We start from the raw sequence: 27,285 nt of genomic DNA, 5'->3' as shown, positions 1-27,285 counted from the left end.
AAACGGCAGATTTTTTATGGAATATCTACATAGGCGTACAGAGGCCCATTATCAGCAACCTTCACTCCTGTGACAATGGCACGTTGTGTTAGCTAATCCAAGTTTATCATTTTAAAAGGCTAATTGATCATTAGAAAAACCTTTTGCAATTATGTTAGCGGAACTGAAAACTGTTGTTATGATTAAAGAAGCAATAATTCTGTCCTTCTTTAGACTAGTTGAGTATCTGGAGCATCAGTATTTGTGGGTTTGATTACAGGCTCAAAATGGCCAGAAACAAAGACCTTTCTTCTGAAACTCATCAGTCTATTCTTGTTCTGAGAAATGAAGGCTATTCCATGTGAGAAATTGCCAAGAAACTGAAGATCTCGTACAACACTGTGTACTACTCCCTTCACAGAACAGCGCAAACGGTCTCTAACCAGAATAGAAAGAGGAGTGGGAGGCCCCAGTGCACAACTGAGCAAGAGGACAAGTACATTAGTGTCTAGTTTGAGAAACAGACACAGACACTAAAACAAGTCCTCAACTGGCAGCTTCATTAAATAGTACCCGTAAAACACCAGTCTCAACGTCAACAGTGAAGAGGTGACTCTGGGATGCTGGCCTTCTAGGCAGAGTTGCAAAGAAAAAGCCATATCTCAGACTGGCCAATAAAAATAAAAGATTAAGACTGGCAAAAGAACACAGACACTGGACAGAGGAACTCTGCATAGAAGGCCAGCATCCTGGAGTCGGACCTATTATGAATCAATCTGAATTATCATATATGAACTCTGATGAAATGATAGCAGCTTAAGTGTAGAGGGTGTATTGCATGTGTTAACTTCATACAGGAGAGATGCAGCCATGATCATTTATTCATTCATTATTCATTCATTCATTAAATTTATTTTTGATAATTGTGTGATTAATTTCAGTTTGACCTTTCATGGCTACTTCTTTTATTTATTTAAACAGTTTTTAACTGTGTATGTTGCTGGTTATTATTACAGTATAATAACCGTATTAAAAGTAAAAAATATTAAGTAAAATTTCCAACCATACAGCAGGGGTAGACAGATAGATTCAACCGCGAGTGGCTGGTCAGGAGCCGGAACCTAATTATAATCATTTGTACACTGCAAATTAACCACAGCTAAGCCCAAAAAGAGATTGTGTTTGAAAATATAAATAATTTTATACCTTGATTATAATGAGACACAATCCCATTCAAATTAATTCAACTCAATTTCCCTSAATTACTGATGATTTTACAGTCTTTATTGACCCCAAAATATTTAACAAATAACTTTGGGGGGCCCCAAAAAATCACTCACGGGACAGTTTTGGCCCGCTTTCCACCTGTTGCCGGCCCCTGCAATACAGTATGTAGAGCAGCAGTAGTAACAACCTAACATAGGGGAAGTGAAAAAAATACTAAGACTTTCACCGTACAGTAGCAGAGAAAGAAAACTAATGTTTGTTTAATTGAATATATCCACATGAACAGTCACACTGGTTTTCAGTACAGTATGAATGGCCATGGCCCTGATTGGACTGTACAAGAGTAAGTGCCCCTTTACAAGGCCCCCCTTAAACCTCGTAAATTTGCCCATTAATAAGTTAAGATTTGTCTGTATCCTTTTCTCAAAAGTCACAAAAAATTWGCATTTAAAACCTGTAAAAAAATACACACAAAAACTCCCATATCAAAATATGTCCACCCCAATGTAAGAGTTGCTCGTTGCTTGTCTGTTGCTTGTCTGTAACCCATGGCTCTGCCTTTGGCATGAATGCTTGTTTACTTGAGTAAATGGCTAAAACAACATCCAGCAAACACATTTGTAACAAGCTTGACATTAGGAATGCTAGGGATTGAACTTGCACATTTGGATTTAATTATGTGATTGCATTTCATTTTCCTACCCTTTTCTGTGTGTCTTTTCCACTTKTTCCTCTACTCTCCCACGTAGGGCAGCTATAATCTGGGAGATGGATTTTCTGTCAGCTGACCTCACTGATACAGAACATCACTTCCTGGTCTTGACTGCTTATTGCTGCTTACTTGATGGATGGCTGCCAATACATGCACAAAATGGTAACTACTTCCTCAAAAACCAATAGATACGCGATGTACTAACTGCATTACCACTGCTCAATGAAGTTATATGGCCTTTTATTGGCCTTTTTCATTGTTTTAAAATGCTCTAAAAGAGGAATTTGTCGCTGTATTGTACAGTTTCTCCTATGGGCAAGGAATGATCGGATATCTGACAGTGTTGTTGGCATAGAGTCATAAATATTAGCAATTCATATCGCTGTACATAACTTTTCCACCAGCTGCTCAAAAGGCTTTACATTGTATGGGGAAACTCACATCATCCACTATCAATGTATAGCACCCACCAGAGTGATGCCACGGCAGACATTTTTGTTCCAGAGTTTATCATCACACATTAGCTATCACAGTGGGGAGGTGAGGAGTGATGCATACCAATTAATCAGGGGATGATTAGGTGGCCATGATAGGAGCGACAGATTGGTAATGACGGAAACAGTGGAAATTATGAAGCCAATGTGTCAGAGACACCAGTAATAGTACACAGTTGTTTAAAGGAGGGAGAGAGTGTCTGCTCTGCTGTGGTGGGATTGCAGCAGTGGGAACCAGAGCCCACATATGGAGCCTCAGGAGGCGTAGCCAGCATTTGCATAGCAATTAAAACTCAATTTCTAAGTGATTTTCTTTTGTCTGCATTAAATGTCCTTTTTAAAGGTTGATTTATTCAACAGTACTGTCTGCTTTATTGAGTCTTCATCATCCTGCCTCTTTCCTTCTCAACTTGCTATTGTCCCCCTATCGTTCTGTTTTCTGCGCCACTTCTCGAGCTGAAATCCATTTTGGTTTGCGGTTGCTCCTCTCTGGTCTCTCCTCAGGCTCCAGTTTCTAATGGCAGTGGGTGACTAGCAGAGCGCTGCTGTGGTCTCCTTCTTAACCAGGTGGCATTTTCTGCATCACTGAAAATAAATCCTCATTATTGTCTCTGAAGTCTCCGTCTAACCTGTGGTCAATTGCATTCATATTGCTGATTAACTTAGTAATCAGTACATTATAATTGAATTCAAACACCCAAGTGAAATGATTACCTCATTACACACAAATAACTGCATTACCACCAAAGATTTGTTACATTTCTCAGTCAGGCATTGTTCAGAAGTAGACTCACTCTCACTGAAGGGTCAAGGTAGAATTTGCAAAATATGTAGCTACAACGATGGTGCGGTATGCTGAGTGGCTCAAGCATGATCTTCAATGTGCAGACACGCTTGATTCGACCCCCCCAGAGGCAGGGCTTGATAGCAGCGCCATCTCACAGTCAAAAGCGTTTGGGTCTGCTGCTCCGATCCTGTGAGACCAGGCCGTGATTGCCTTCTTCCTTTATTTTTCTCTACTGTATGACGGAACAGCTTGGAGTCTGTGTGATCACACAAGAACTCTCTATGGCATAAGCCGGGGGAACACAACAGAGGAGGAGAGACAGTAACACTCTGTGTATGTGAGGTGACCCAACTCTGATTGTTCATTACAGGCTAACATCTGATTAGCCACAGTCCCCGTATTCTTTATTAGATAATATGACACTATCCATGATGTCTCAGTTGGAACACAAGAGTCCGATTCTGTACCAGAGTACGCAACAACCTCCTGTTGACCTGCCTTGCTCCCCAACCACTTCTCCCCACTACTGGCCCATCGAGAGAGCTGTTGGCCTCGGAGAAGGCTGGATGAATAAATCATTCAGAGATGAGAGTGGGTTGAGTCATCACTGCTCCGTGTCACAGAAGGTGGGCTCTTAATTAACTCGCACATTAATTAACATTTTCAGCTTTCATGGAAACCCGAGAGCGAACCCGTTAGAGTTAATCGAATAGGGTAAGACCAGGGCTTTTTTCATTCCTTTTTGTGCTGTATTATGACCAGCTTAATCTCAGCAATCTTCAATTTACCCATATGATGATCATATTGAATTTTGGGTGAAACATCTGAGTGGAGGGTTGAGATACAAACCTGGCTCAGTATTATACAGACAATCTATTTCTTCTGTGAAATGATTTATGTGCTGTCCTATGCAGGTAGTGCAGAGCATGTCACAATGTGTGTGTGCGTGCCTGCGTGCGTGTGTGCACGTGTGTACATGCGTGGCCATTATTCATACCTTATTCATGTGGCAGATATTCTGCGATGTGACTCTAACATGGATCTTAGGGACAATATGTCTCCGGTATTTCGTCACGATGAACCTTTTGGCTCAGAGGAGAGGATGCACACTCTACAGATCTCGGTTGACATTTCTTCTTATTTACCTGCAAACCACAGTGGTGCATCAATAGAAAAGATCATTAAAGAAGATATCATACTTCCCGTAATGTACAGTATTAAGGGCAGTGTATAACGATAGAAACGCTATAGGTTTTCAGTTACCCACAGCAATTGGTTTTCTTGTTTGCATACATTTTGCATGACCAAATATCATAATGTACAATACATTAAAAAAAATATATATATATATTCCCTTTATCATCCTTTCCTGCCTTATTCCCGCTTGAACATAACAGGTGTAAATGTCTCACTGCTGCAAAATCTCAGTAAGCTTGTCTGTCCCTCTGTGTCTCCTCCTCATCATAGCCCAGTTCAGCCAGGCCCAGTGTTTCTGTGGAAGAAAACTCAATCACTGTTAATTTCCGATTAATGGGCCTTGGAGGGAAAACAGCTGCTGCGATTCATCGACTAGATTCCTCCTCGCCACAAGAACACTGACGTAGCAGTGTTGAGCAGGGGGGCCACGAGCTTTCAATATTATTCATTTCCATGCCGGCTCTATGCCTGGAAATGCCTTTGTCTGTAGCAAAAGATCCCAATTTCAAACTCTCCAAAAAACATTCTAAAAACTGGCAATAATTTATGTTAACTGAAAAATTATCTTATGTAGTTTTTTTGCAATAGCCTCTGTGACTTTAAATAATATTTACTGCTCTATGCTCTAACTAATATTTACTGCTCTAACTAATATTTACTGCTCTATGCTCTAACTAATATTTACTGCTCTATGCTCTAACTAATATTTACTGCTCTATGCTTTAACTAATATTTACTGCTCTATGCTCTAACTAATATTTACTGCTCTAACTAATATTTACTGCTCTATGCTCTAACTAATATTTACTGCTCTATGTTCTAACTAATATTTACTGCTCTATGCTCTAACTAATATGTACTGCTCTTTGTCTAACTAATATTACTGCTCTATGCTCTAACTAATATTTACTGCTCTATGCTCTAACTAATATTTACTGCTCTATGCTCTAACTAATATTTACTGCTCTATGCTTTAACTAATATGTACTGCTCTATGCTCTAACTAATATTTACTGCTTTACTGCTCTAACTAATATTTACTGCTCTATGCTTTAACTAATATGTACTGCTCTAACTGCACAAGAACCACACCCTGTGATGAATGGTAGCATCTTCCCATTTCATTCACTTTGTGTTGCTGGTTCAGACCAGCAATGATTTTTGCTTGTGCTATGTAATTTGTATGACCTATCAAAACTCTTGAGCCGAACACGCTCTATTTGACTCAATGATTGACATTGAGAGTTAAGTGTCAAATGGGGGTGTTGTGCTAATCGACATTTGAGTTACAATGTATCGCCTTTAATATCTTACCCTGCCAACTGATAAGCTAAACGACAATGATGTGATACTCGGCTACAAATGACAGCCTTACAATTTGGGGAAGTCGATGCTGCCTCAAATTGCAGTCTTACACAACCATAATCAATGCCCTTCACTTGTTTTGGAGGATACTGACGACAGCAATGCATATGAATAGACTGCACTATCATCATCCCTGCTTTTCAGATCAGATGTCCTGCCAGTTAACATAAACATGGTGGAAGCCACCGTGCATTAAGCTAATAACCCATCTTCCCCCACTCCCTCAGTCCCCCGCTCTCCAAATCCTTATTAGATAGAGCTGTGGGCTCACTGGCCTGCTCCTAGCAAACAGCTGTTTACAGCAGGCTATGTTTGTTTTGTCGCTAATGGCAGCTCTTTGCCTGGGAGTTGCTAGTTTGAGGTTTCTGGTGATAAGGTGTCTTCTGCTTAACAATGAGAGCTCTAATTCATTGTTCCAGTGCTTTCAATTCATGCTGTCAATACATTTATAACGGCCAAATGCAAAAGACTGTCCTCTGCTTCTTTATTGTATTGTAACACATGTTGGAGGTCTAGACAATGAAGATATTGGAATAGGCTATTGATTTCCATGGCTATTGTTGCAATTCAATTTCCCTATGCCTTCTGAAAACAGGTATCTTAACCATTCCAGTCTATAGACAGGGTTGGGTAGGTTCATTTCTAAATGTAATCCATTGGTTACTAGTTAACTATCCAAAATAGTCATCAGTAATGTAACTTTTGAATTACCCAAACTCAGTAACGTAATCTGATTACTTTCAGTTACTTTGGAATTACTTTCCCCTTAGGAGGCAATAGAAGAAGACAAAAATTATCCTCAAACTCTTTTGGTGTGTCATCATAGTGGTCTCTGACTTATGTTCAGACTTGCTTAGGTGCAACAAACTTAAACTTGTGCCTTTTTTCAATGCTGAATTTAATATCATTGCAAAAACAGAGAGGTGTCAATGTATTTTTTTCCCGCAAACATCCTTTCTGAATTTAAAAGTAATCCAAGAAGTAATCATCTACACTGAACAAAAATATATATAAATTCAACATGCAACATATTCAAAGATTTTATTGAGATACGGTTCATATAAGGAAATCAGTCAATTGAAATAAAGTAATTAGACCCTAATCTATGGATTTCACATGACTGGGAATAAAGATATGCGTCTGTTGGTCACAGATACCTTTTTAAAAAAGGTAGGGGTGTGGATCAGAAAACCGTCAGTATCTGGTGTGACCACCATTTGCCTCATGCAGCCCGACATCTCCTTCGCATAGAGTTGATCAGGCTGTTGAATGTGGCCTATGGAATGTTGTCGGGAACTGGAACACGCTGTCGTACACGTCGATCCAGAGCATCCCAAAAATGCTGACGTGTGACATTTGATATGTCTGGTGAATATGCAGGCCATGGAATAACTGGGACATTTTCAATTTCCAGGAATTGTGTACAGATAGATCCTTGCGACATGGGGCTGTGCTGAAACATGAGGTGATGGTGGCGAATGAATGGCACGACAATGGGCCTCAGGATCTCGTCAAGGTATCTCACGGATCTCGTCACAGTGCATTCAAATAGCCATCAATAAAATGCAATTGTGTTAATTGTTCGTAATTTATGCCTGCCCGTACCATAACCCCACTGCCACCACTGGGCACTCTGTTCACAACATTGACATCAGCAAACCGCTCGCCCACACGACGCGTCTGCAGTTTGGAGGCCGGTTGGACGTACTGCCAAATTCTCTAAAACAACGCTGGAGGTGGCTTATGGTAGAGAAATGAACAGCCAATTGCACACTCCCTCAAAACTTGAGAAATCTGTGGCATTGTGTTGTGTGACAAAACTGCACATTTTAGAGTGGCCTGTTATTGTCCCCATCACAAGGTGCACTTGTGTAATGATCATGCTGTTTAATCAGCTTCTTGATATGCCACACTTGTGAGGTGGATGGATTATCTTGGCAAAGGAGAAACGCTCACTAAGAGGGATGTAAACAAATGTGTGCATAAAATTTGAGCGAAATAAGCTTTTTGTGCTTCTGGGTTCTTTTATTTCAGCTCATGAAACATGGGACTTTACATGTGTTTATATTTATGTTTAGTGTCGTTTTTCAAAAGTATCTGTAATCTGATTTGTAGAAAATGTGCTGCTAATGTAAAAAAAAAAAAAAAGTAATCAGATTACATGTAATCAGTTACTCCCCAACCCTGCCATAAACGTTAGGTTGTAGATATCTTCTTTACCATCAAAATCCTTGCATTTACAGCCTAGCTGTTGTTATTGCCTCTGCTGGGTTTCCAGCCCCTGTGACTCAGAGTCTTATAGCCTATTGGTATGAATCAGCCTGGTCCCCGGGATTCACTGAGCAGGTGTGTCTTTTCTCCCAGTGGTTAGCCCAGGACACACAGTGTAAAGCACCTGGATCAGACCCACTAAGGATTCATAGAAAAGGCATGAAAGGCATTCAGCACTTAAAAGCCTACAGTACAATAGGCCTTTATCACTGAGTCTCTCTCATGTCACATATAGATATGATACAACTAAATCCCACCCTCTCCCAACCCACCTCTCTGACATGGAAGTCTTGGCATGCACTTAGAGCCGCGCTAACTACTACGGCGCCCTCAATGTCATGTAAAATGGATGAATCGTCTGGGCGCTTGGCAAGCTAATATTTGACAGGCAGCGAGAGGTTTCTGCTGCCATGAAATATGCAGTGCGTGCAGGTCATTAGTCATTCTTGGGGAAAGGCTGAATGTAATAGAGTTGTACTAGTATGTGCAGTMGAGGTGAGGATAGGGAAGGAGTGAGTGGGGAAACCTGATGCTTGAGCAGTGTCCATCATTTAGGTCTGTGCTGACTTCAATAAACACTTAATCATTTTTTGTGTGTTCAAGTAATATTTGTTTTTTTAGAAGCCTTTACGTTGTGCATATTATTAAAAKAWTTTAAACATATTTTATAATGTACAGCATATGCAACAAAATAGCCTAACCTGTAAAACATTTTGACCAGATTATTTCATGTGGTAATACTGTATATGTTGTAATAAGCAAAGCTATTGTGCATGAAGAAAAAATACAATAATTTTAATAACGTTGCAGCTGAACCAACCAAAGTCAGATTGTGAAACCACAGGCACGTCAGACATAACACTACATTTCATTTGCAAGCACTTGTATCTCAAACACTGACTCTCCAATGAGTCTCCAAAACATTGACAGTTGACATAGTAGCAGTATACAGCAGGAAAAAAAAAGATTGCAAAAAAATGATCACATCTATTCCAGTATGTTTATAAACAAAAAGCATAGAGGTATTTACAGCATGGCTTCTGCCTCCAATGACTCCTCTGCTTTCCCCCCCCCCCTTATTTGTGCCTATCAACATTGAGGTACTGRATCTCTGTGTATGCTGGTTCTGTTGGGGAGCTGCAGCCTGTGCACTTTCTATCCCTGACGGAACACAAAAGCATGTCGTCGTAGGGTTACAACAAAAGCTCCACATTTCAGGTGTGAAGCATGTGTTAAAAGACATTGTGCTGCGAGGAGACATCAGTTCTCCCTTGAGATAATAGGGCCACCAAGATACTGTATTGGAGTGCAGTGGCACTTTAATGTACAGTGCCTTCAGAAAGTATTCATGCCCCTCGGCTTATTCCACATTTTGTTGTTACACAGCCTGAAATCAAAATGGATTCAATAGATTTTCTTTCTCACCCATTTACACACAATACCCCACAAGCGTGGGGAAGGAGGCCTGTATCTTTGTAGTGACTGGGTGTATTGATACACCATCCAGAGTGTAATTAATAACTTCAGCATGCTCAAAGGGATATTCAATGTCTGCTGCCCCCCCCCCCCCCAGATAATTTTAAGTGTGGTGTACAGAGGTAGTCATTAAAAAATCATGCTAAACACTATTATTGCACACGGTCCATGAAATGTATTATTGGAGCACATTTTTACTCCTTAACTTATTTAGGCTTGCCATGACAAAAAAGACTAGAATGCTTATTGAGACATTTCAGCTTTGAATTTTTTTATGAATTTGTTAAAATTTCTAAAAACATAATTCCACTTTGACATTATGGGTTATTGTGTGTAGTCCAGTGATAATAAAAACCTAAATTTAATCCCTTTTAAATTCAGGCTGTAATCAAGCGGTGTGAATACTTTCTGTAGGCACTGTATATAAACCATCACATTACTTTATAGGACTTGTAGTATTCACCCGAGAAATGATCCAGTTGAGCTGCACTATGTGACATCCACGGATCAATTCAATGTGACGTAGAATAAATGTATACAGGTTSAATGTATGGACGAGTGACATCTTTAGCAGCCCTTTTATCCACGACAGMAGCTGCCAAATGTGACTGATAGTGTGGTGAATGTAGCTGGACATCCACAACTCACCGTTAACTGAGCATTGAACATGCCCCGTAAACGTACAGTATYCTCTTGGTACAGGTAATATTTAGTGCATGTTGGTTTGACCTCTCACAGGCTGTGTTTTGCCTTGGTAAAACTCAAACCAATTTMAAACATCTAAATAAGAAAATCAGTCGTGTATGGAACGACTAAGAGTCTCCAGTTTTTCTTGGTCAAAATGAGAGAATAACTTGACCGTTAAAATACCATTATCCATATCAGGAACCTCATGTTAGAGCTCACGAATTGTGTCAACCATATGGCCAGGTTCTGTCCATCCTGATAGTCCCATAGTTTYCAGGCCCATATTCCATTGTTCAATTGCCCCAAAGTGAACCATACCCCCAGCGCAGTCAGTACAGTGCAGTGGGGGCAGGGCAAGGCTACAAGTGGTGGTTCTTGGAGAGGTATGCGATGAGCGCGACAGCCACGCCCACATATATGCCTGTGCCGATGGTGATTGACAGCACAGCCAGGAAGAGGGCACGTCTGGAGCTGGAGCTGGCCAAGTGTAAGTCCCCCTTAGACACCGCCTTGTTCGTCTGAGAGAGAGAGAGAGAGAGAGAGAGAGAGAGAGACCGAGGGCAAAGGGGAGACAGAATTACCCAATTAATAGGAGGAAATTAAACAGGAAATTGTCCCTTTCCAGTGAAATGTATGGGGGATCTTGTGGAGGCGCTCAGCAAAACATGGCAACCCACAGCGGATAAATAATGAAATCCGCTGTGACTCAACTCGCCAACTGGGCCTGTATCCTTCTGAAGTCCACGAGAAATTATCAAGACTAAAAAGAGGGATATTCTGATTAATATAGCTCAATACCCTAGAAGTATTCCTTATTATGTCATCTACATACCGCCCCTGACCTCCCCTATTACCTTGCTGAGGACCATTCTTGGTTTGTTAGCAAGCAGTCCTTTTATCTTCAGCATTATGGGTAGCAATCAAAAGGCCGCCTGTAGACAGGCCCCCTCTAACATTGTAAATTGTGCAAGTGTGAATACCAAAACATTTATTAATGAACCKAATCCTCATTTAAAGATTCCAGACAAAGTTCATCACGAGGTGGGTAGCGGCTGAAAGCTGATAACCCTACTGGTGCTTGGCCCAAGGTTGAAAAAAAAACGGTCCTTTGGGTAAATGGAGGGTGAAGACAGGAGATTAAGGGATTGTGATGTTTTTATCTTGTTATTTTCTATGTTCAGACAGGAGCATAACATGGACTCATGTGAGGGCTCCCTGGGGCAAAAAACTTTATTTCACATTTTAATGTAGAGTGAACACAATGTTACAGCGAAATAACTGATGCAGTGGGAGGAAGGGCMTCAGAGGAGATGGAGTCCTGCGGGCTATTGAAAGCTCCATTATGATTTTTTTTCTTTTAAAATGATTGGAATTTGATGCCATGTTTTTTTCTGTGTGAATGTGGCCAGTGACAGGGTAGCTGAAATATTAATGCATGTAGCCGGCCCCAGAGTCCCACGGGAGCCCCGCTGAGATGTCAGCTTTACACCATCCCTCAGACACAGTACGTCAGCGATAGAGAGGACAAAGAAAGAGGGAGAGTGAGGAAAGGGTAGTCGTAACAAGGAATGACTAGAGCGGTGCTGTGATAGTCAATTAAACCATAGTACTTATAGCATACGAGAGGTACTCATGGTCTGTTCGTTTTAGCTCACGTTCTTCTCAAGGTAGCTACGAATGTGTTTTCATTTAGAGGAACCTATGATTACATAATATGCAAATGGCAATTGTGAAGGTTATGCCTCACGGCCATGCAGTACTCCTGCAGGCCACACATAATAGAGTTGTAAACGTACGACCAAGAATGGCGCTGGAYGGATGACTGCCATTTTACGGGCTCCTGTGTTTCCTCGCATTGTTTGTAACTTGTTTTGTACGTAATGTTGCTGCTACCGTCTCTTATGACCGAAAAGAGATTCTGGATATCAGAACAGTGATTACTCACCTCAAACTGGGCAAATATATTTTTCTTTAATGAGTCCGACGCGAAGGATATACTGTTTCTCCAGAGACCAGGCCCATATCCCCATCATTCACGTGAAGAAAAGACGGAGGTACAGGGGGCAGGGATCGGGGTGCCTTGTGAAAATTCGGCAGCGAGTGGGTAACCAGCTTCTACCATCCGTTCTATTGGCCAATGTGTAATCACTGGAGAATAAAATGGATGAGCACCGTTCGGAACTATCCCACCAAGGTGACATTAACTTCTTTGGGGTAGGGGGCAGTATTTTCACATCCGGATGAAAAGCATGCCCAGAGTAAACGGCCTGCTACAAAGCCATAAAAGCTAGAATATGCATATAATTAGTAGATTTGGATAGAAAACACTCTGAAGTTTCTAAAACTGTTTGAATGATGTCTGTGAGTATAACAGAACTCATATGGCAGGCAAAAACCTGAGAAAAAAATCCAGGTTGGTCGATTTTCAACTCAGCTCCTATTGAAGATACAGTGGGATATTGGTAATGTTGCACTTCCTAAGGCTTCCACTAGATGTCAACAGTCTTTAGAACCTTGTCTGATGCTTCTACTGTAAAGTGGGGGCCAATGAGAGGGGATTGAGTAAGGTCTATCATGTTGATGATAGACCATGTTGACCATGTTGATAGATGTTGATGATAGATCATGTTGATGATGTTCATGTGAGACCGAGCTCTGTTCCATCGCACTTCTGAAGACAAATGAATTCTCCAGTTGGAACATTATTGAAGATTTATGTTAAAAACATCCTAAAGATTGAGTCAATACTTCATTTGTCATGTTTTTACGGACTGTAATATAACTTTTTTAACTTTTCGTCCGTACTTTCTGCTGGACTTGCCCGCGCGTCGTGAGTTTGGAAAGTGTACTGAACGCTAGAACAACAAGGAGGGATTTGGACATAAATAATGGACATTATCGAACAAAACAAACATTTTTGTGAAACTGGGATTCCTGGGAGTGCATTCTGATGAAGATCATCAAAGGTAAGTGAATGTTTATAATGTTATTTCTGACTTCTGTTGACTGCAAAATATGGCGGATATATTTGTGTCTTGATTGGGCTCTGAGCGCCGACTCAGATTATTGCATGGTTTGCTTTTTCCGTAAAGCTTTTTTGAAATCTGACACAGCGGTTGCATTAAGGAGAAGTGCATCTAAAATTCCATGCATAACAGTTGTATCTTTTAGCAATGTTTATTATGAGTATTCCTGTAAATTGATGTGGCTCTCTGCAAAATCAAAGGATGTTTTGGAACTTCTGAACGTAAGGCGCCAATGTAAATTCCAATWTTTGGATATAAATAAGAACTTTACCGAACAAAACATATATGTATTGTGTAACATGAAGTCCTATGAGTGTCATCTGATGAAGATCATCAAAGGTTAGTGATTAATTTGATCTATATTTCTGCTTTTTGTGAATCCTCTCTTTGGCTGGAAAAATGGCTGTGTTATTCTGTGAATAGGCCTAACATAATCGTTTGGTTTMGTGTGCTTTTGTCGTAAAGCCTTTTTGAAATCGGACACTGTGYCTGGATTTACAACAAGTGTATCTTTAAAATGGTGTAAAATACATGTATGTTTGAGGAACTTTAATTATGGGATTTKTGTTGTTTTGAATTTGGCGCCCTGCAGTTTCACTGGCMGTTGAAGAGGTGGGACGCTACCGTCTCACGTACCCTAGAGAGGTTTTAACAACTGTAATATCTTATGTATCACGAGTACAGTGGCTTGCGAAAGTATTCATCCCCCTTGGCATTTTTCCTATTTTGTTGCCTTACACCCTGGAATTAAAATAGATTTTTGGAGGGTTTGTATAATTTGATTTACACAACATGCCTACCACTTTGAAGATGCAATTTTTTTTAATTGTGAAACAAACAAGAAATAAGACAAAAAAAACAGAAAACTTGGAGTGTGCATAACTACTCAGCCCCTCAAAGTCAAGGTACAGCTGCAAGTCTCTTGGGYTATGTCTCTATAAGCTTGGCACAATTAGCCACTGGGATTTTTGCCCATTCTTCAAGGCAAAACTGCTCCAGCTCCTTCAAGTTGGATGGGTTCCGCTGGTGTACAGCAATCTTTAAGTCATACCACAGATTCTCAATTGGATTGAGGTCTGGGCTTTGACTAGGCCATTCCAAGACATTTAAATGTTTCCCCTTAAACCACTCATGTGTTGCTTTAGCAGTAAGCTTAGGGTCATTGTCCTGCAGGAAGGTGAACCTCCATCCCAGTCTCAAATCTCTGGAAGACTGAAACAGTTTTCCCTCAAGAATTTCCCTGTATTTAGCGCCATCCATCATTCGTTCAATTCTGACCAGTTTCCCAGACCCTGCCGATGAAAAACATCCCCACAGCATGATGCTGTCACCACCATGCTTCAATGTGGGGATGGTGTTCTCGGGGTGATGAGAGGTGTTAGGTTTGCGCCAGACAGAGTTTTCTTTCCAAAAAGCTCAATTTTAGTCTCATCTGACCAGTGCACCTTCTTCCATATGTTTGGGGAGTCTCCCACATGCCTTTTGGCAAACACCAAACGTGTTTGCTTATTTCTTTCTTTACACAAAATGGCTTTTTTCTGGCCACTCTTCAAAGCCCAGCTCTGTGGAGTATACGGCTTAAAGTGGTCCTTTGGACAGATACTCCAATCTCCGGGTTATCTTTGGTCACTTTGTTGCATCTTTGATTAATGCCCTCCTTGCCTTGTCCGTGAGTTTTGGTGGGCGGCCCTCTCTTGGCAGGTTTGTTGTGGTGCCATATACTTAAACATTTTTAATAATGGATTTAATGGTGCTCCGTGGAATGTTCAAAGTTTTGGATATTTTTTTATAACCCAACTCTGATCTGTACTTCTCCACAAATTTGTCACTGACCTGTTTGGAGAGCTCRTTGGTCTTCATGGTGTCGCTTGCTTGGTGGTGCCCCTTGCTTAGTGGTGTTGCAGACTCTGGGGCCTTTCAGAACAGGTGTATATACTGAGATCATGTGACACACAGGTGGACTTTATTTAACAAATGATGTCACATCTGAAGGTAATTGGTTGCACCAGATCTTATTTAGGGGCTTCATAGCAAAGGGGGTGAATACATATGTACGCACCACTTTTCCATATATATATATTTTTTAAACAAGTAACTTTTTTCATTTCACTTCACATACACTTTATTTTGTGTATGTCCATTACATGAAATCCAAATAAAAATCAATTTTAAATTACAGGTTGTAATGCAACTAAATAGGAAAAACGCCAAGGGGGATGATTACTTTTGAATGAAGACACGGATAATATACAGTTGGCTGGGGTTTTCCGTGCATCGGCAGGACAGAACAGCTATGTATAGTAAGACGAGGGGTGGTGCTATGTGTCCATTTGTCAATAACAGCTGGTGTGCAATGTCTAATATTAAGGAAGTCTCGAGGTATTGCTTGCCTGAGGCAGAGTACCTCATGATAAGCTGTAAACCACACTATCTACCAAGAGAGTTTTCATCYATATATTTTTCGTGGCCATCTATTTATCAGCACTAACCGATGCTGGCACTAAGACCGCACTCAATGATCTGTATAAAGCCATAAGTAAACAAGACAATGCTCATCCAGAAGCGGGGCTCCTAGTGGCCGGGGACTTTAATGCAGGCAAACGTAAATCCATTTTACCTAATTTCTACCAGCATGTCACATGTGCAACCAGAAAAAAAAAAACTCTAGACCATCTTTACTCCAAACACAGAGACACATATAAAGCTCTCCCTCGCCCTCCATTTGGCAAATCTGACCATAATTCTATCCTCCTTATTCCTGATTACAAGCCAAAACTAAAGCTGGAAGTACCAGTGACCGTACGTACATATCCCAACCAGAAGCCATGGATTACAGGCAACATCCGCACTGAGCTAAAGGCTAGAGCTGCCGTTTTTAAGGAGCGGGACACTAATCTGGATGCTTATAAGAAATCCCGCTATGCCCTCAGACGAACCATCAAAACAGGCCAAGCATCAATACAGGAAAAAGATTGAATCCTACTACATCGGCTCTGATGCTCATGGGATGTGGAAGGGCTTGCAAACTATTACGGACTACAAAGGGAAACCCAGCCACGAGCTGCACTGATGACGCAATTTCAAATCGCACTCCACACTGCCCTTCCCCACCTGGACAAATTGAACACCTATGTGAGAATGCGGTTAATTGACTACAGCTCAGCGTTCAATACCATAGTGCCCACAAAGCTCATCCCTAAGTTAAGGACCCTGGGACTAAACACCTCCCTCTGCAACTGCATCCTGGACTTCCTGACGGGCCGCCCCCAGGTGGTAAGGATAGGCAACAACACATCTGCCACGCTGWTCCTCAACATGGGGGGCCCTCAGGGGTGCGTGCTTAGGCCCTTTTTGTATTCCTTGTTTACCCGCGACTGCGTGGCCAACCACGACTCCAAACACCATCATTAAGTTTGCTGACGACACAACAGTGGTAGGCTTGATCACCGACAACGATGAGACAGCCTATAGGGAGGAGGTCAGAGACCTGGCAGTGTGGTGCCAGGACAACAACCTCTCTCTCAACATGAGCAAGACAGAGGAGCTGATAGTGGACTACAGGAAAAAAAGGGCCAAACAACCCCCATTCACATCGACAAGGCTGTAGTGGAGCGGGTCGAGAATTTCAAGTTCCTTGGTGTCCACATCACCAACAAACTAACATGGTCCAAACACACCAAGAGAGTCGTGAAGAGGGCAAGACATCACCTTTTCCTCCTCAGGAGACTGAAAAGATTTGGCATGGGRCCCCAGATCGTCAAAATGTTCTAAAGGTGCAACATTGAGAGTATCCTGACCGGTTGCATCACCGCCTGGTATGGCAACTGCTCGGCATCCGACCGTAAGGCGKTACAGAGGGTAGTGKGTACAGCCCAGTACATCACTGGGGCCAAGCTTCCTGCCATCCAGGACTTATAAACTAGGCGGTGTCAGAGGAAGGCCCCAAAAAATTGTCAAAGACTCCAGTCACTCAAGTCATAGACTGTCCTCTCTGCTACCACAAGGCAAGCGGTACCGGAGCGCCAAAAGGCTCCTTAAAAAACTTATTTGGGATTGGTGTCCCTTCCACGGACGGTTGAGCTAACGTAGGCTAATGTGATTAGCATGAGTTTGTAAGTAACAAGAACATTTCCCAGGACATAGACATATCTGATATTGGCAGAAAGCTTAAATTCTTGTTCATCTAACTGCACTGTCCAATTTACAGTAGCTATTACAGTGAAATAATACCATGCTATTGTTTGAGGAGAGTGCACAATTTTGAACATAAAAATTATTAATAAACAAATTAGGTACACTTGGGAAGTCTTGATACAAAATTTTGAACAGAAATGCAATGGTTCATTGGATAAGTCTAAAACGTTGCACATACACCGGTGCCATCTAGTGGCCAGAATCTAAATTGCACCCYGGCTGGAATAATACATTATGGTCTTTCTCTTGCATTTCAAAGATGGTACAAAAACAATACAAAAGTACAGTTGTTTTTTTCTTTGTATCATCTTTTACCAGATCTATTGTGTTATATTCTACTACATTCCTTTCACATTTCCACAAACTTCAAAGTGTTTCCTTTCAAATGGTACCAAGAATATACATATCCTTGCTTCAGGCCCTGAACTACATGCAGTTAGATTTGGGTGTCATTTTAGGGGAAATTGAAAAAAAGGGGCTAATCCTTAAGAGGTAACAAATTCTACCCCGAAACCATAAGACTGCTGAACAATTAATCAAAGGCCACCCTGACTATTTACATTTACAACCCCCCCCCTTTTGTTTTTACACTGCTGCTACTCACTGTTTATTATCTATGCATAGTCACTTTGCCACTACCTACATGTACAAATTACCTCGACTAACCTGTACCCCTGCACATTGACTCGGTACCGGTACCCCCTGTATATAGCCTCGGTATTGTTATTTTATTGTGTTACTTTTTATTTTATTTTGTATTTTCTTAACTCTATTTCTTGAATTGCATTGTTGGTTAAGGGCTTGTAAGTAAGCATTTCATGGTAAGGTCTACTACACCTGTTGTATTCCGCGCATGTGTGAAATACAATTTGATTTGATTTAAGGCTGTGTTTTTCAAGTCAGCCCAATTCTGATATTTTGGTATTTTTTCATATCATATCAGCTCTTTTGTCAATAATTGGTAAAAAGATCAGAATTGGGCTGCCTGTGTAACAGCCTATGCTGTTCAAGGTTACAGAGTTGGGGCTAATTGATAATTGTGAACACCAGGCTGGCAGCGGAGATGTCATTCAGTGGAACCGGTCCGTCCTGTCATGACAATTTCATTTTCACACCAAACAGTGCCAAAGAACAGAGGTGTTGGAATAATTGACACATGGTTCAATTCAAATGTGTTACCAGTGTGTGAAAAGACCATAACCAATCATGTGGAATCACAGGGAGGGATAACACCACCTTTGTGTTAGGATCTGTGTAACTTGTGACCCAAGTTGTGGGATCGTTCATAAATTCCAGGCTTTTTATGTTCAACAGAACCAGGATTCTTCTCTTGCTCCATCATATAAACTAGATAAACCTAATAGGTTAAGTGAACAAGCATTTTCTCTCATACAGTTCTCATGATGCCTAGAATGATTAAATATGCACATGCCAAAACATAAATATTGTCAAGAGGACAAATGTTTTCCATTACAATGTTCAATYCAATAACAGTTTTAATGTAGTCTGGAGGAGAGACACAGCTGTCATTCAGTCCACTGCTTTCTGTAATACAGAAAAATCGAATTTAGTCAATGTGATCGAATWTCTTTCCACTGACACATGATCGTGGAGTGCCATTGTTAATAAAGCAAACACGTCCACAGTGTGTGCCGATGCCTCCTTAGTCTACATAAGGTTCCTCTGAACACTTTCCCCTGTGGCTCTGCAATGCAAACTCAAGTCAAATAGATGTATGTAATTGTTTCTGTCAGGACATACATTTCAGTCCTTAAGCACAGGCAGTTCTGTGATCTATTTATATTACTGGCGTATGTCTAGGRCTGAGGAACAGAGAATTCGGTTTTTGGATTCAGCCCTGTCTGCAGCCTCAGTTAGAAGCTTTCTTGGAAGGCTATTATCTTGTTTTTCATTTGACTCACCGCGGATAAAATGTGCTTGAATCAATGAGGACATTATCTAATGACTTGCTATGTCAACAAGACTAACCCTAGCTCTGAAGAACTTAATGGTACTCCAAACTGTAGAAAGTTTTTTATCGAAGATGTGATTTCACCCTCTTGCCTACATCCCTCAGTGACAAGTATACTAAAGACGCACTTACAAGAGAGAAGAAGAAGACTAATAATATATTACGCAATAATCCCTTCATTTTCGGATCGACTAAAAATCATCCTACTTGAAAATTGGTGATATAAACTTAAACCTAGTACTCATTAGAGATAAGTGTAACGATCGTCGTATCGAGGAGAAGGAGAAGACCAAGGTGCAGCGTGGTAAGTACTCATAATTACTTTTAATGAATACTAAAAATAATTAAAAAACGATAAACGAACAGTTCTGCCAGGTGAACATACACTAAACAGAAAACAACCACCCACAACACACAATGGAAAACAGGCTACCTAAGTATAGCTCCCAATCAGAGACAACGATAGACAGCTGCCTCTGATTGGGAACCACACCAGGCCAAACACAGAAATAGACAACCTAGACATACAACATAGAATGCCCACCCACATCACACCCTGACCAAACAAAACATAGAAACATACAAAGCAATCTATGGTCAGGGCGTGACAATAAGGATATATACAAAACAAGGTAATCATCTTTAAAAAAGGAAGCATAATGATTTCTCCAATCAAAAAGCTTAATTCTTGGAAGCCAAGGTAATCAAGGTAATTCAAACYATTAATTTCAGTTTTTGCTGCTGCTTCGCATTGAGGTCAAATATACTCTCTTACGTATATAATAGATTACATTTACTGTGTTTGGGTGGACAACCCACCCCTAACACACACACACACACAAATCCGCACACAGTCTCTGTCCAACTCCAAACAATGCTACCATGAGGACCAAAGGCTGATTATCATCCCCTGCGTGGGGATCTATGATCCATGGTTAATCTGGGCTTGATGATATTATTTAATTTGAAGAGATCAAACTCCCACCCACTGCCTCCAACATACAGAGCCATGATTGCATGGAACTCCCATCTCCAATTACTCAAGCAAACAGCAAAATTACCTTTAAAAAAAGATTAAACAACATTTTATGGGACGGCTGGGACTGTGGGGACACACAAACACACGTTTTAGTTGTATTATTTGTACCATCATTTTTGTATATCATTGTATTTTACATCTGTGTGACRTTCCTTGTCGATCACTGTATCAGAGTTTTGTTACTTGCCATGTTTAGTGTTTTTTGTGGTCCCCGGGAAGAATAGCTGCTGCTTCAGCAAAAGCTAATGGGGATTCTAATAAAGCAATAAACCAAAAAATAAACCAAACCGAAAAACAACATAGTTATAGTGGAAGTCTGAGTAAGATTTCACTACGTCACCGGAGCACGACGTATGTTTGTTGTTGTTGAACGCAGAAAACTGAACTAAAGAACTCAAATCTGAAGCTTTTTTTAGTGCTCTAGTCTCTGTGMTTGATGTAACACACATTTACGCAGGGGGGAGGGGGAGTCGGGCATGACACAAACAATGACCTTCACTATCTCCAAGTTGTGAGTACACATGCACAGTATAATCATTCACAGAGTTATGCGAAGGTAATATAGACCTTTGTTAACATGACAATGAACCATAATAGATCTGTGTTGTTTATCACATTACATACAGTGTACGAAACAAAATATGAGTAATTTCTGCATACTTGGAAAGGTCAGCAGGACATGGTTGTTTAGGCTGCCAGCAGAATTGTAAATGAGGACAATGAAACATGCAGGTGGGCATGAAAATGACTGTTGATGAATGTGTACAAAACATTAGGAACACCTTCCTAATATTTTGCCCTCAAAACAGCCTCAATTTCATGGGGCATGGACTCTACAAGGTGTCGAAAGCATTCCACAYGAAAGCTGGCCCCTGTTGACTCCACTGCTTCCCAAAGTTGTGTCAAGTTGGCTGGATGTCCTTTGGGTGGTGGACCATTCTTGACACACACAGGAAATGGTTGAGTGTGAAAAACCCAGCAGTGTTGCAGTTCTTGACACACTCAAACTGGTGCGCCTGGCACCTACTACCATACCCCATTCAAAAACGTACTTATTTTTTATTTAACCTTTATTTAACTAGGAAAGTCAGTTAAGAACAAATTCTAATTTACAATGACGGCCTACCCCGGCCAAACCCGGACGARGCTGGGCCAATTGTGCGCCGGGCCTGTGTGACTCCCAATCACAGCCGGGTGTGATACAGCCTAGATTCGAACCAGGTACTGTAGTGACGCCTCTTGCACTAGTGCCTTAGACTGCTGCGCCACTTGGGAACCTTAAATCTTTTGTCTTGCCTATTCAGCCTCGGAATGGTAAACACAATCCATGTCTCAATTGTCTCAAGGCTTAAAAATCCTTCTTTAACCTGTCTCCTCCGCCTTCCTRTACACTGATTGTAGTGGATTTAACAAGTGACATCAAAAAGGATCATAGCTTTCACCTGGATTCACCTGGTCAGTCTGTGTCATGGAAAGAGCAGGTGTTCCTAATGTTTTGTGCACTCAGTGTATGAGAGATATCTCTATAGAATGGCTTCGATGTTATTATTTAAAGGATAAGAGAAGGATAACATACCGAGATCAAGATGTATTAGTAACTCTCATGAGCCCTTCAAAAATACACACTGTTTGTTTCAAATGACTGACAAATGTAACAGAATGCCACAGTGGTCCCAGTCTGTGTCTCATTATTCTAACTATCTTCAGTTTTAACTAGAGGATGCCACATAGGGTGTTGCTGAGTCTTACAGACACTACCATTTTCCACCCAGCCCTCCCCAGCAGTTAATGAGCATACTAAGTATGTAAATATGATTAACAACCCTATTGTTCTGCACAGGCGAGAAACAGTTCTTTGTAATTACTGGCTCAATTTAAGTTGGCTTAATTAATTACAATCAAATCAAAACAAAAACGAATTCACCACGGAGCAACCGCAGTTCCTCAGATGCAGTAAGGAGAAAGAGAAAACAACCATTTTCAGAATGAAAAACGTGTTTTACAAACACATTAGACAATTATCTTCTACCCTTGAGATCTGAGGGTGTTGKCTGAAAATAATCTTTCACATTTAAACAAAACACTTAGTGCTCCTACACTATCATTCACAGGGACATAAATGTACTGTATACACTACATGAAAGTATAGATCATTGTGGATATACAGTGGCAAGAAAAAGTATGTATGTGAACCCTTTGGAAATACCATAAAATGTGATCTGATTTTCATCTAGGTCACAACAATAGGCAAACACAGTCTGCATAAAACTAATAACACACAAACAATTATACYTTTTCATGTCTTTATTGAACAAACCACGTAAACATTCACAGTGCAGGATGGAAAAAGTATATGAACCCTTGGATTTAATAACTGGTTGACCCTCCTTTGGCAGCAATAACAACCAAACGTTTTCTGTAGTTGTGGATCAGACCTGCACAACGGTCAGGAGGAATTTTGGGCCATTCCTTTTTACAAAACTGTTTCAGTTCAGCAATATTCTTGGGATGTCTGGTGTGAACTGCTGTCGAGGTCATMCCACAGCATCTCAATCGGGTTGAGGTCAGAACTCTGACTGGGCCACTCCAGAAGGCGTATTTTCTTCTGTTGAAGCCATTCYGTTGTTGATTTACTTCTATGTTTTGMCTCGTTGTCCTGTTGCATCACCCAACTTCTGTTGAGCTTCWATTGGRGGACAGATAGCCTAACATTCTCTTGCAAAATTTATAAACCTGGGAATTCATTTTTCCGTRGATGATAGCAAGCTGTCCAGGCCCTGAGAAAGCAAAGCAGCCCAGAACCATGTTGCTCCCTCCACCATACTTTACAGTTGGGATGAGGTTTTGATGTTGGTGTGCTGTGCCTTTTTTTRGCCACACATAGTGTTGTGTGTTCCTTCCACACAACTGTAGTTTCATCTGTCCACAGAATATTTTGCCAGTAGCGCTGTGGAACATCCAGGTGCACTTTTGCAAACTTCAGATGTGCAGAAATTGTTTTTTTTGGACAGCAGTGGCTTCTTCCGTGGTGTCCTCCCATTAACACCATTCCTGTTTAGTGTTTTACGTATTTTAGACTCGTCAACAGAGATGTCAGCATGTTCCAGAGATTTCTGTACGTCTTTAGCTGACACTCTAYGATTCTTCTTAACCTCATTGAGCATTTTGCACTGTGCTCTTGCAGTCATCTTTGCAGGACGGCCACTCCTAGGGAGAGTAGCAACAGTGCCGTAGACAATTTGTCTTACCGTGGACTGATGAACATCAAGGCTTTTAGAYATACTTTTGTAACCCTTTCCAGCTTTATGTAAGTCAACAATTCTTAATCTTAGGTCTTRTGAGATCTATTTTGTRCYYGGCATGGTTCACATCAGGCAATGCTTCTTGTGAATAGCAAACTCAATTTTTGTGAGTGTTTTTTATAGGGCAAGGCAGCTCTAACCAACATCTCCAATCTCGTCTCATTGATTGAACTCCAGGTTAGTTGACTCCTGACTCCAATTAGCTTTTGGATTAGTCAGCCTAGGGGTTCACATACTTTTTCCGACCTACACTGTGAATGTTTAAATMATGTATTCAATATAGACAAGAAAAATACAATAAGTTGTGTGTTATTAGTTTAAGCACACTGTGTTTGTCTATTGTTGTGACTTAGATGAAGATCAGATCAAATTMYATGACCAATTTATGCAGAAATCCAAAGGGTTCACATACTTTTTCTTGCCACTGTATCTATGAGTGAAACATTTTTATACATGATAAAAACCTTTGCTTTGTGGAATATGTCCGCCATCGCTCAAGGAGGATTTTTGTTCCTAGCTTATTCCAWACAAGGCCCACTCTCACACAATCGCGCCAAAATATTATGTAAAAAGCTTACCCAATTTGTGTGGGGCATGTTCTAAAAGCAGTGAATCAGATTATACACACCGGCGTAGCAAAAACAGATTGTTTCAGTTTGGTATCGTAACATTGAGACCTCTCTTTAGGGTGTCGGGACCTATTCAACTTTGCCCATGTGATATGACAGAGATTGATTTAAATAAGATCTACAGTAATAATAATACAGTAATAATAATCATCTTGTGACAAAAAAAGGTAATTATTAAGCTGCACATATAATCCTGTGTTTTTCCATCTCACCATTTGTGTACACCACCACCTTATTTAAAGAATAACAACTACATGGTAAAAAGTATGCTCAGGAGAGTAGTTATATTAATCCCAATACAATCCTCCTTGACGACACCAATGAATCCACAAAATCAGCCAATGACAGAAGAAGCGGTTGAGTGTTACAGGTGATAGTAAACATGCCAGGTAAACAACCTCTRCCTCAACKTTAKCAGCAAAACAAWGGACCTGATTGTGMACTTCAGGAGGAACCAGGCTGGACACGCCCCCATCAACAGTACCGCTGTACACATCTCAGAGAAGATTAAATGGTCTAACCACACAGACAACGTAGTGAAGGCACGACAGCGACTCTCCAACCCCCCCCCCCCACTGCCCTTCAGATTCCCGGACAGTTGCCACTTCGATTAGCTGAGCTGAATACCTATCACATATCAAAACTAGACCTAACACTTCTTCTGTCCATGAGATATGCGTCATATATAATCTCTTTCTCAAATAAACTAATAACAACTCATATAATCTTACACTACTGAGAGTTAGCCCTGACACCTTGTTCGGTGCTCGCCATACCTTATAATTAACGGCAGTAACCGATTAAATTAGGATGGGTTCGTCAGATGCAGTATCATCCATAGATAGACTAAAAAAGGGTAAGCAACACGTAAAAAGCAGGGATCTATGACTATGGTGGGGTGGGGACCTGCCAGAGCCTGAAGCCCCACACAGTGAAATCAGATGCCCACCCAACCCTCCCCTAGACTTTCTGCTGGTGGCCCCGGATTCGAGCACCTGAGGGGGGGGCTTATAATTCAGTCTCACTGCACTGTTTCTGTTAGATCTTACTGTATGTAGATTAGTTTGGGAATCAAACACGGACGAAATACAGTTAGGAGGTAGGGGCAGTATATAGTTTTCTCGATTTCTAGTGCCTAATGGCAATATAAACGCAGGTGATCCTGTAACTCAGTGGCTCTCCAATTGGGCAGGTGGTTGTCAATTTCCCTTGATTGAGAGTCGATATTCAATTGACGTAAAGGTTATTTCACCACACTGCTTAAATGTATCGTGTGGGTGGTTGTCCATACTCTGTGTCAGTGATCTGTAATGTACTACGCCAAGGAAATTCGTGGCAAACTCGTTTTCAGGTTATAAGTAATATGCTTCACACCTAATATTTACTGTAGTCAGCTGTTCCATGTTATATAGAGATTCTCTCGTAGTTACTCATGATAAAGCATTACGACGATCACCAACGCTCTGATCTACACTCGTCTATAATCGATACATTTAGTTTAGTATAGTCCATACTAAGTTTGTTTTTCATCTATGCCTTTCAAATTAAATAAATCATAGTAAAATCACATAAACAGTAAGCGCTCATTGACGGTCGTACTTACTACTACACACACCACCTCCTCCTTTCGTATGAAAGGAGGAGGAACACTTCGTTACAGTAGCCAGCAAATGTTTTGTGACTTTCAAGTCTAGCTAACTTGGATCCTATTTGCACTAGCATCATTCAAACAGAGCAACAAAAAATCAGAACGTATAGACATCTGTAGATCGCCATGCTTGCTGTTTTCCCCATGATACAATACAAATGTTGAAATGGCGATATACTGGAGTCATTGCAAATCAATTTGTGCCATCTTTGTGTAGCCTACTGGAGCTGGCAAACCGTTTCATAAATACCTATAACTTCCGTTTATTGTGTAGCCTTGTGTTATTATGCTGTTACATTAAAATGGGCATGTTTTCGTTCATTCAATTGGAAGTTACAAACTCTATCGACAATTGCAGATCAGTTGTTAGAATGCATTAGACTGATGGTAACAGTCAGATTAGACGACAGTTTTTTTTTTTATTTCTAAAAAAAAAACACTGGCTGTTGTTGACCAGCATATTCAGTTCAATATACATATTATTAATATTTAATTCAGTGATTGAAATGATGACCCATCCTCAGTATCCTATTCCAGCAGGCTATTGGGAAACAGCAAGCACTTCTTACTCCAAATCTATTCATGTTGGATGATTTGTCTGTTAATTTGAACGAGGCAAACTGCGTAAATCGTTCAGTTCACATCTTGCCTACATCTTCGTCTAGATACTATAGATATCTGAAATGAGATGTAGGCCTATCAGGGGCTATAAACTACCTGCCTTTATCTTAGCAAACCCATGTCAAAATTAAATTACAATCATAAAACCCAGATTTTAGTTGTAGCCTATGCCTATTGAAATGTCAATCTCACAAATAGGCCATTTATAACGGCGTATAGTCTTAACATCTGGCACATACTAACGGCCCAATTGCAAACTGTTTTTTTATGTTTCTTCATCTTGTTTCTTGCTCAGAGTTTTTCAGATCGTCTGTCCAAACTTTCATCACTCAAATCTCCTGTCCGATTTCTCTATAGTTACGTTATTTACAATTATAAACCTGGATCGAGGCCTGAATGCTAATTGGTTGGAAGCCCTGTATATCAGACCATATATCACGGTTTATGAAAAATAATACTTTTTACTCTTTTAATTACGTTACAAGTTACTACGATATTCCTTCTTTATTGGCTCGATAAAGTTATGGAAAAAATGATTATTATATAAACATGTCAACTCCTCTCTTGCTGTGAAAAAATGGGTCCTAGTTTTCAGGTCTTTTGGCCAGGTTGAGAGGTCCTTGGGCTAATTTTTAAGCTAGACTGGTAACCGAACACAC

General features: G+C 40.7%; 1 protein-coding gene across 3 annotated transcripts in view; it reads right to left on the bottom strand.

The window, feature by feature from the left end:
- Window positions 1–6,819: 6,819 nt before the first annotated feature.
- LOC111951639 (synapse differentiation-inducing gene protein 1) overlaps window positions 6,820–27,285 on the bottom strand; it is a 71,745-nt gene continuing 51,279 nt past the window's right edge. For all 3 annotated transcript variants that reach the window (XM_070434891.1, XM_023969846.2, XM_023969845.2), the window contains one exon: window positions 6,820–10,713. In XM_070434891.1, coding sequence (XP_070290992.1) covers window positions 10,555–10,713 — 159 coding nt within the window. In that variant the 3' untranslated portion in view covers window positions 6,820–10,554. The remainder of the gene's footprint in view (window positions 10,714–27,285) is intronic.

Source organism: Salvelinus sp. IW2-2015, linkage group LG25 (genome assembly GCF_002910315.2).
Source record: "Salvelinus sp. IW2-2015 linkage group LG25, ASM291031v2, whole genome shotgun sequence".
Classification (NCBI taxonomy): domain Eukaryota; kingdom Metazoa; phylum Chordata; class Actinopteri; order Salmoniformes; family Salmonidae; genus Salvelinus; species Salvelinus sp. IW2-2015.
This window is presented reverse-complemented; position numbering and strand designations above follow the sequence as displayed.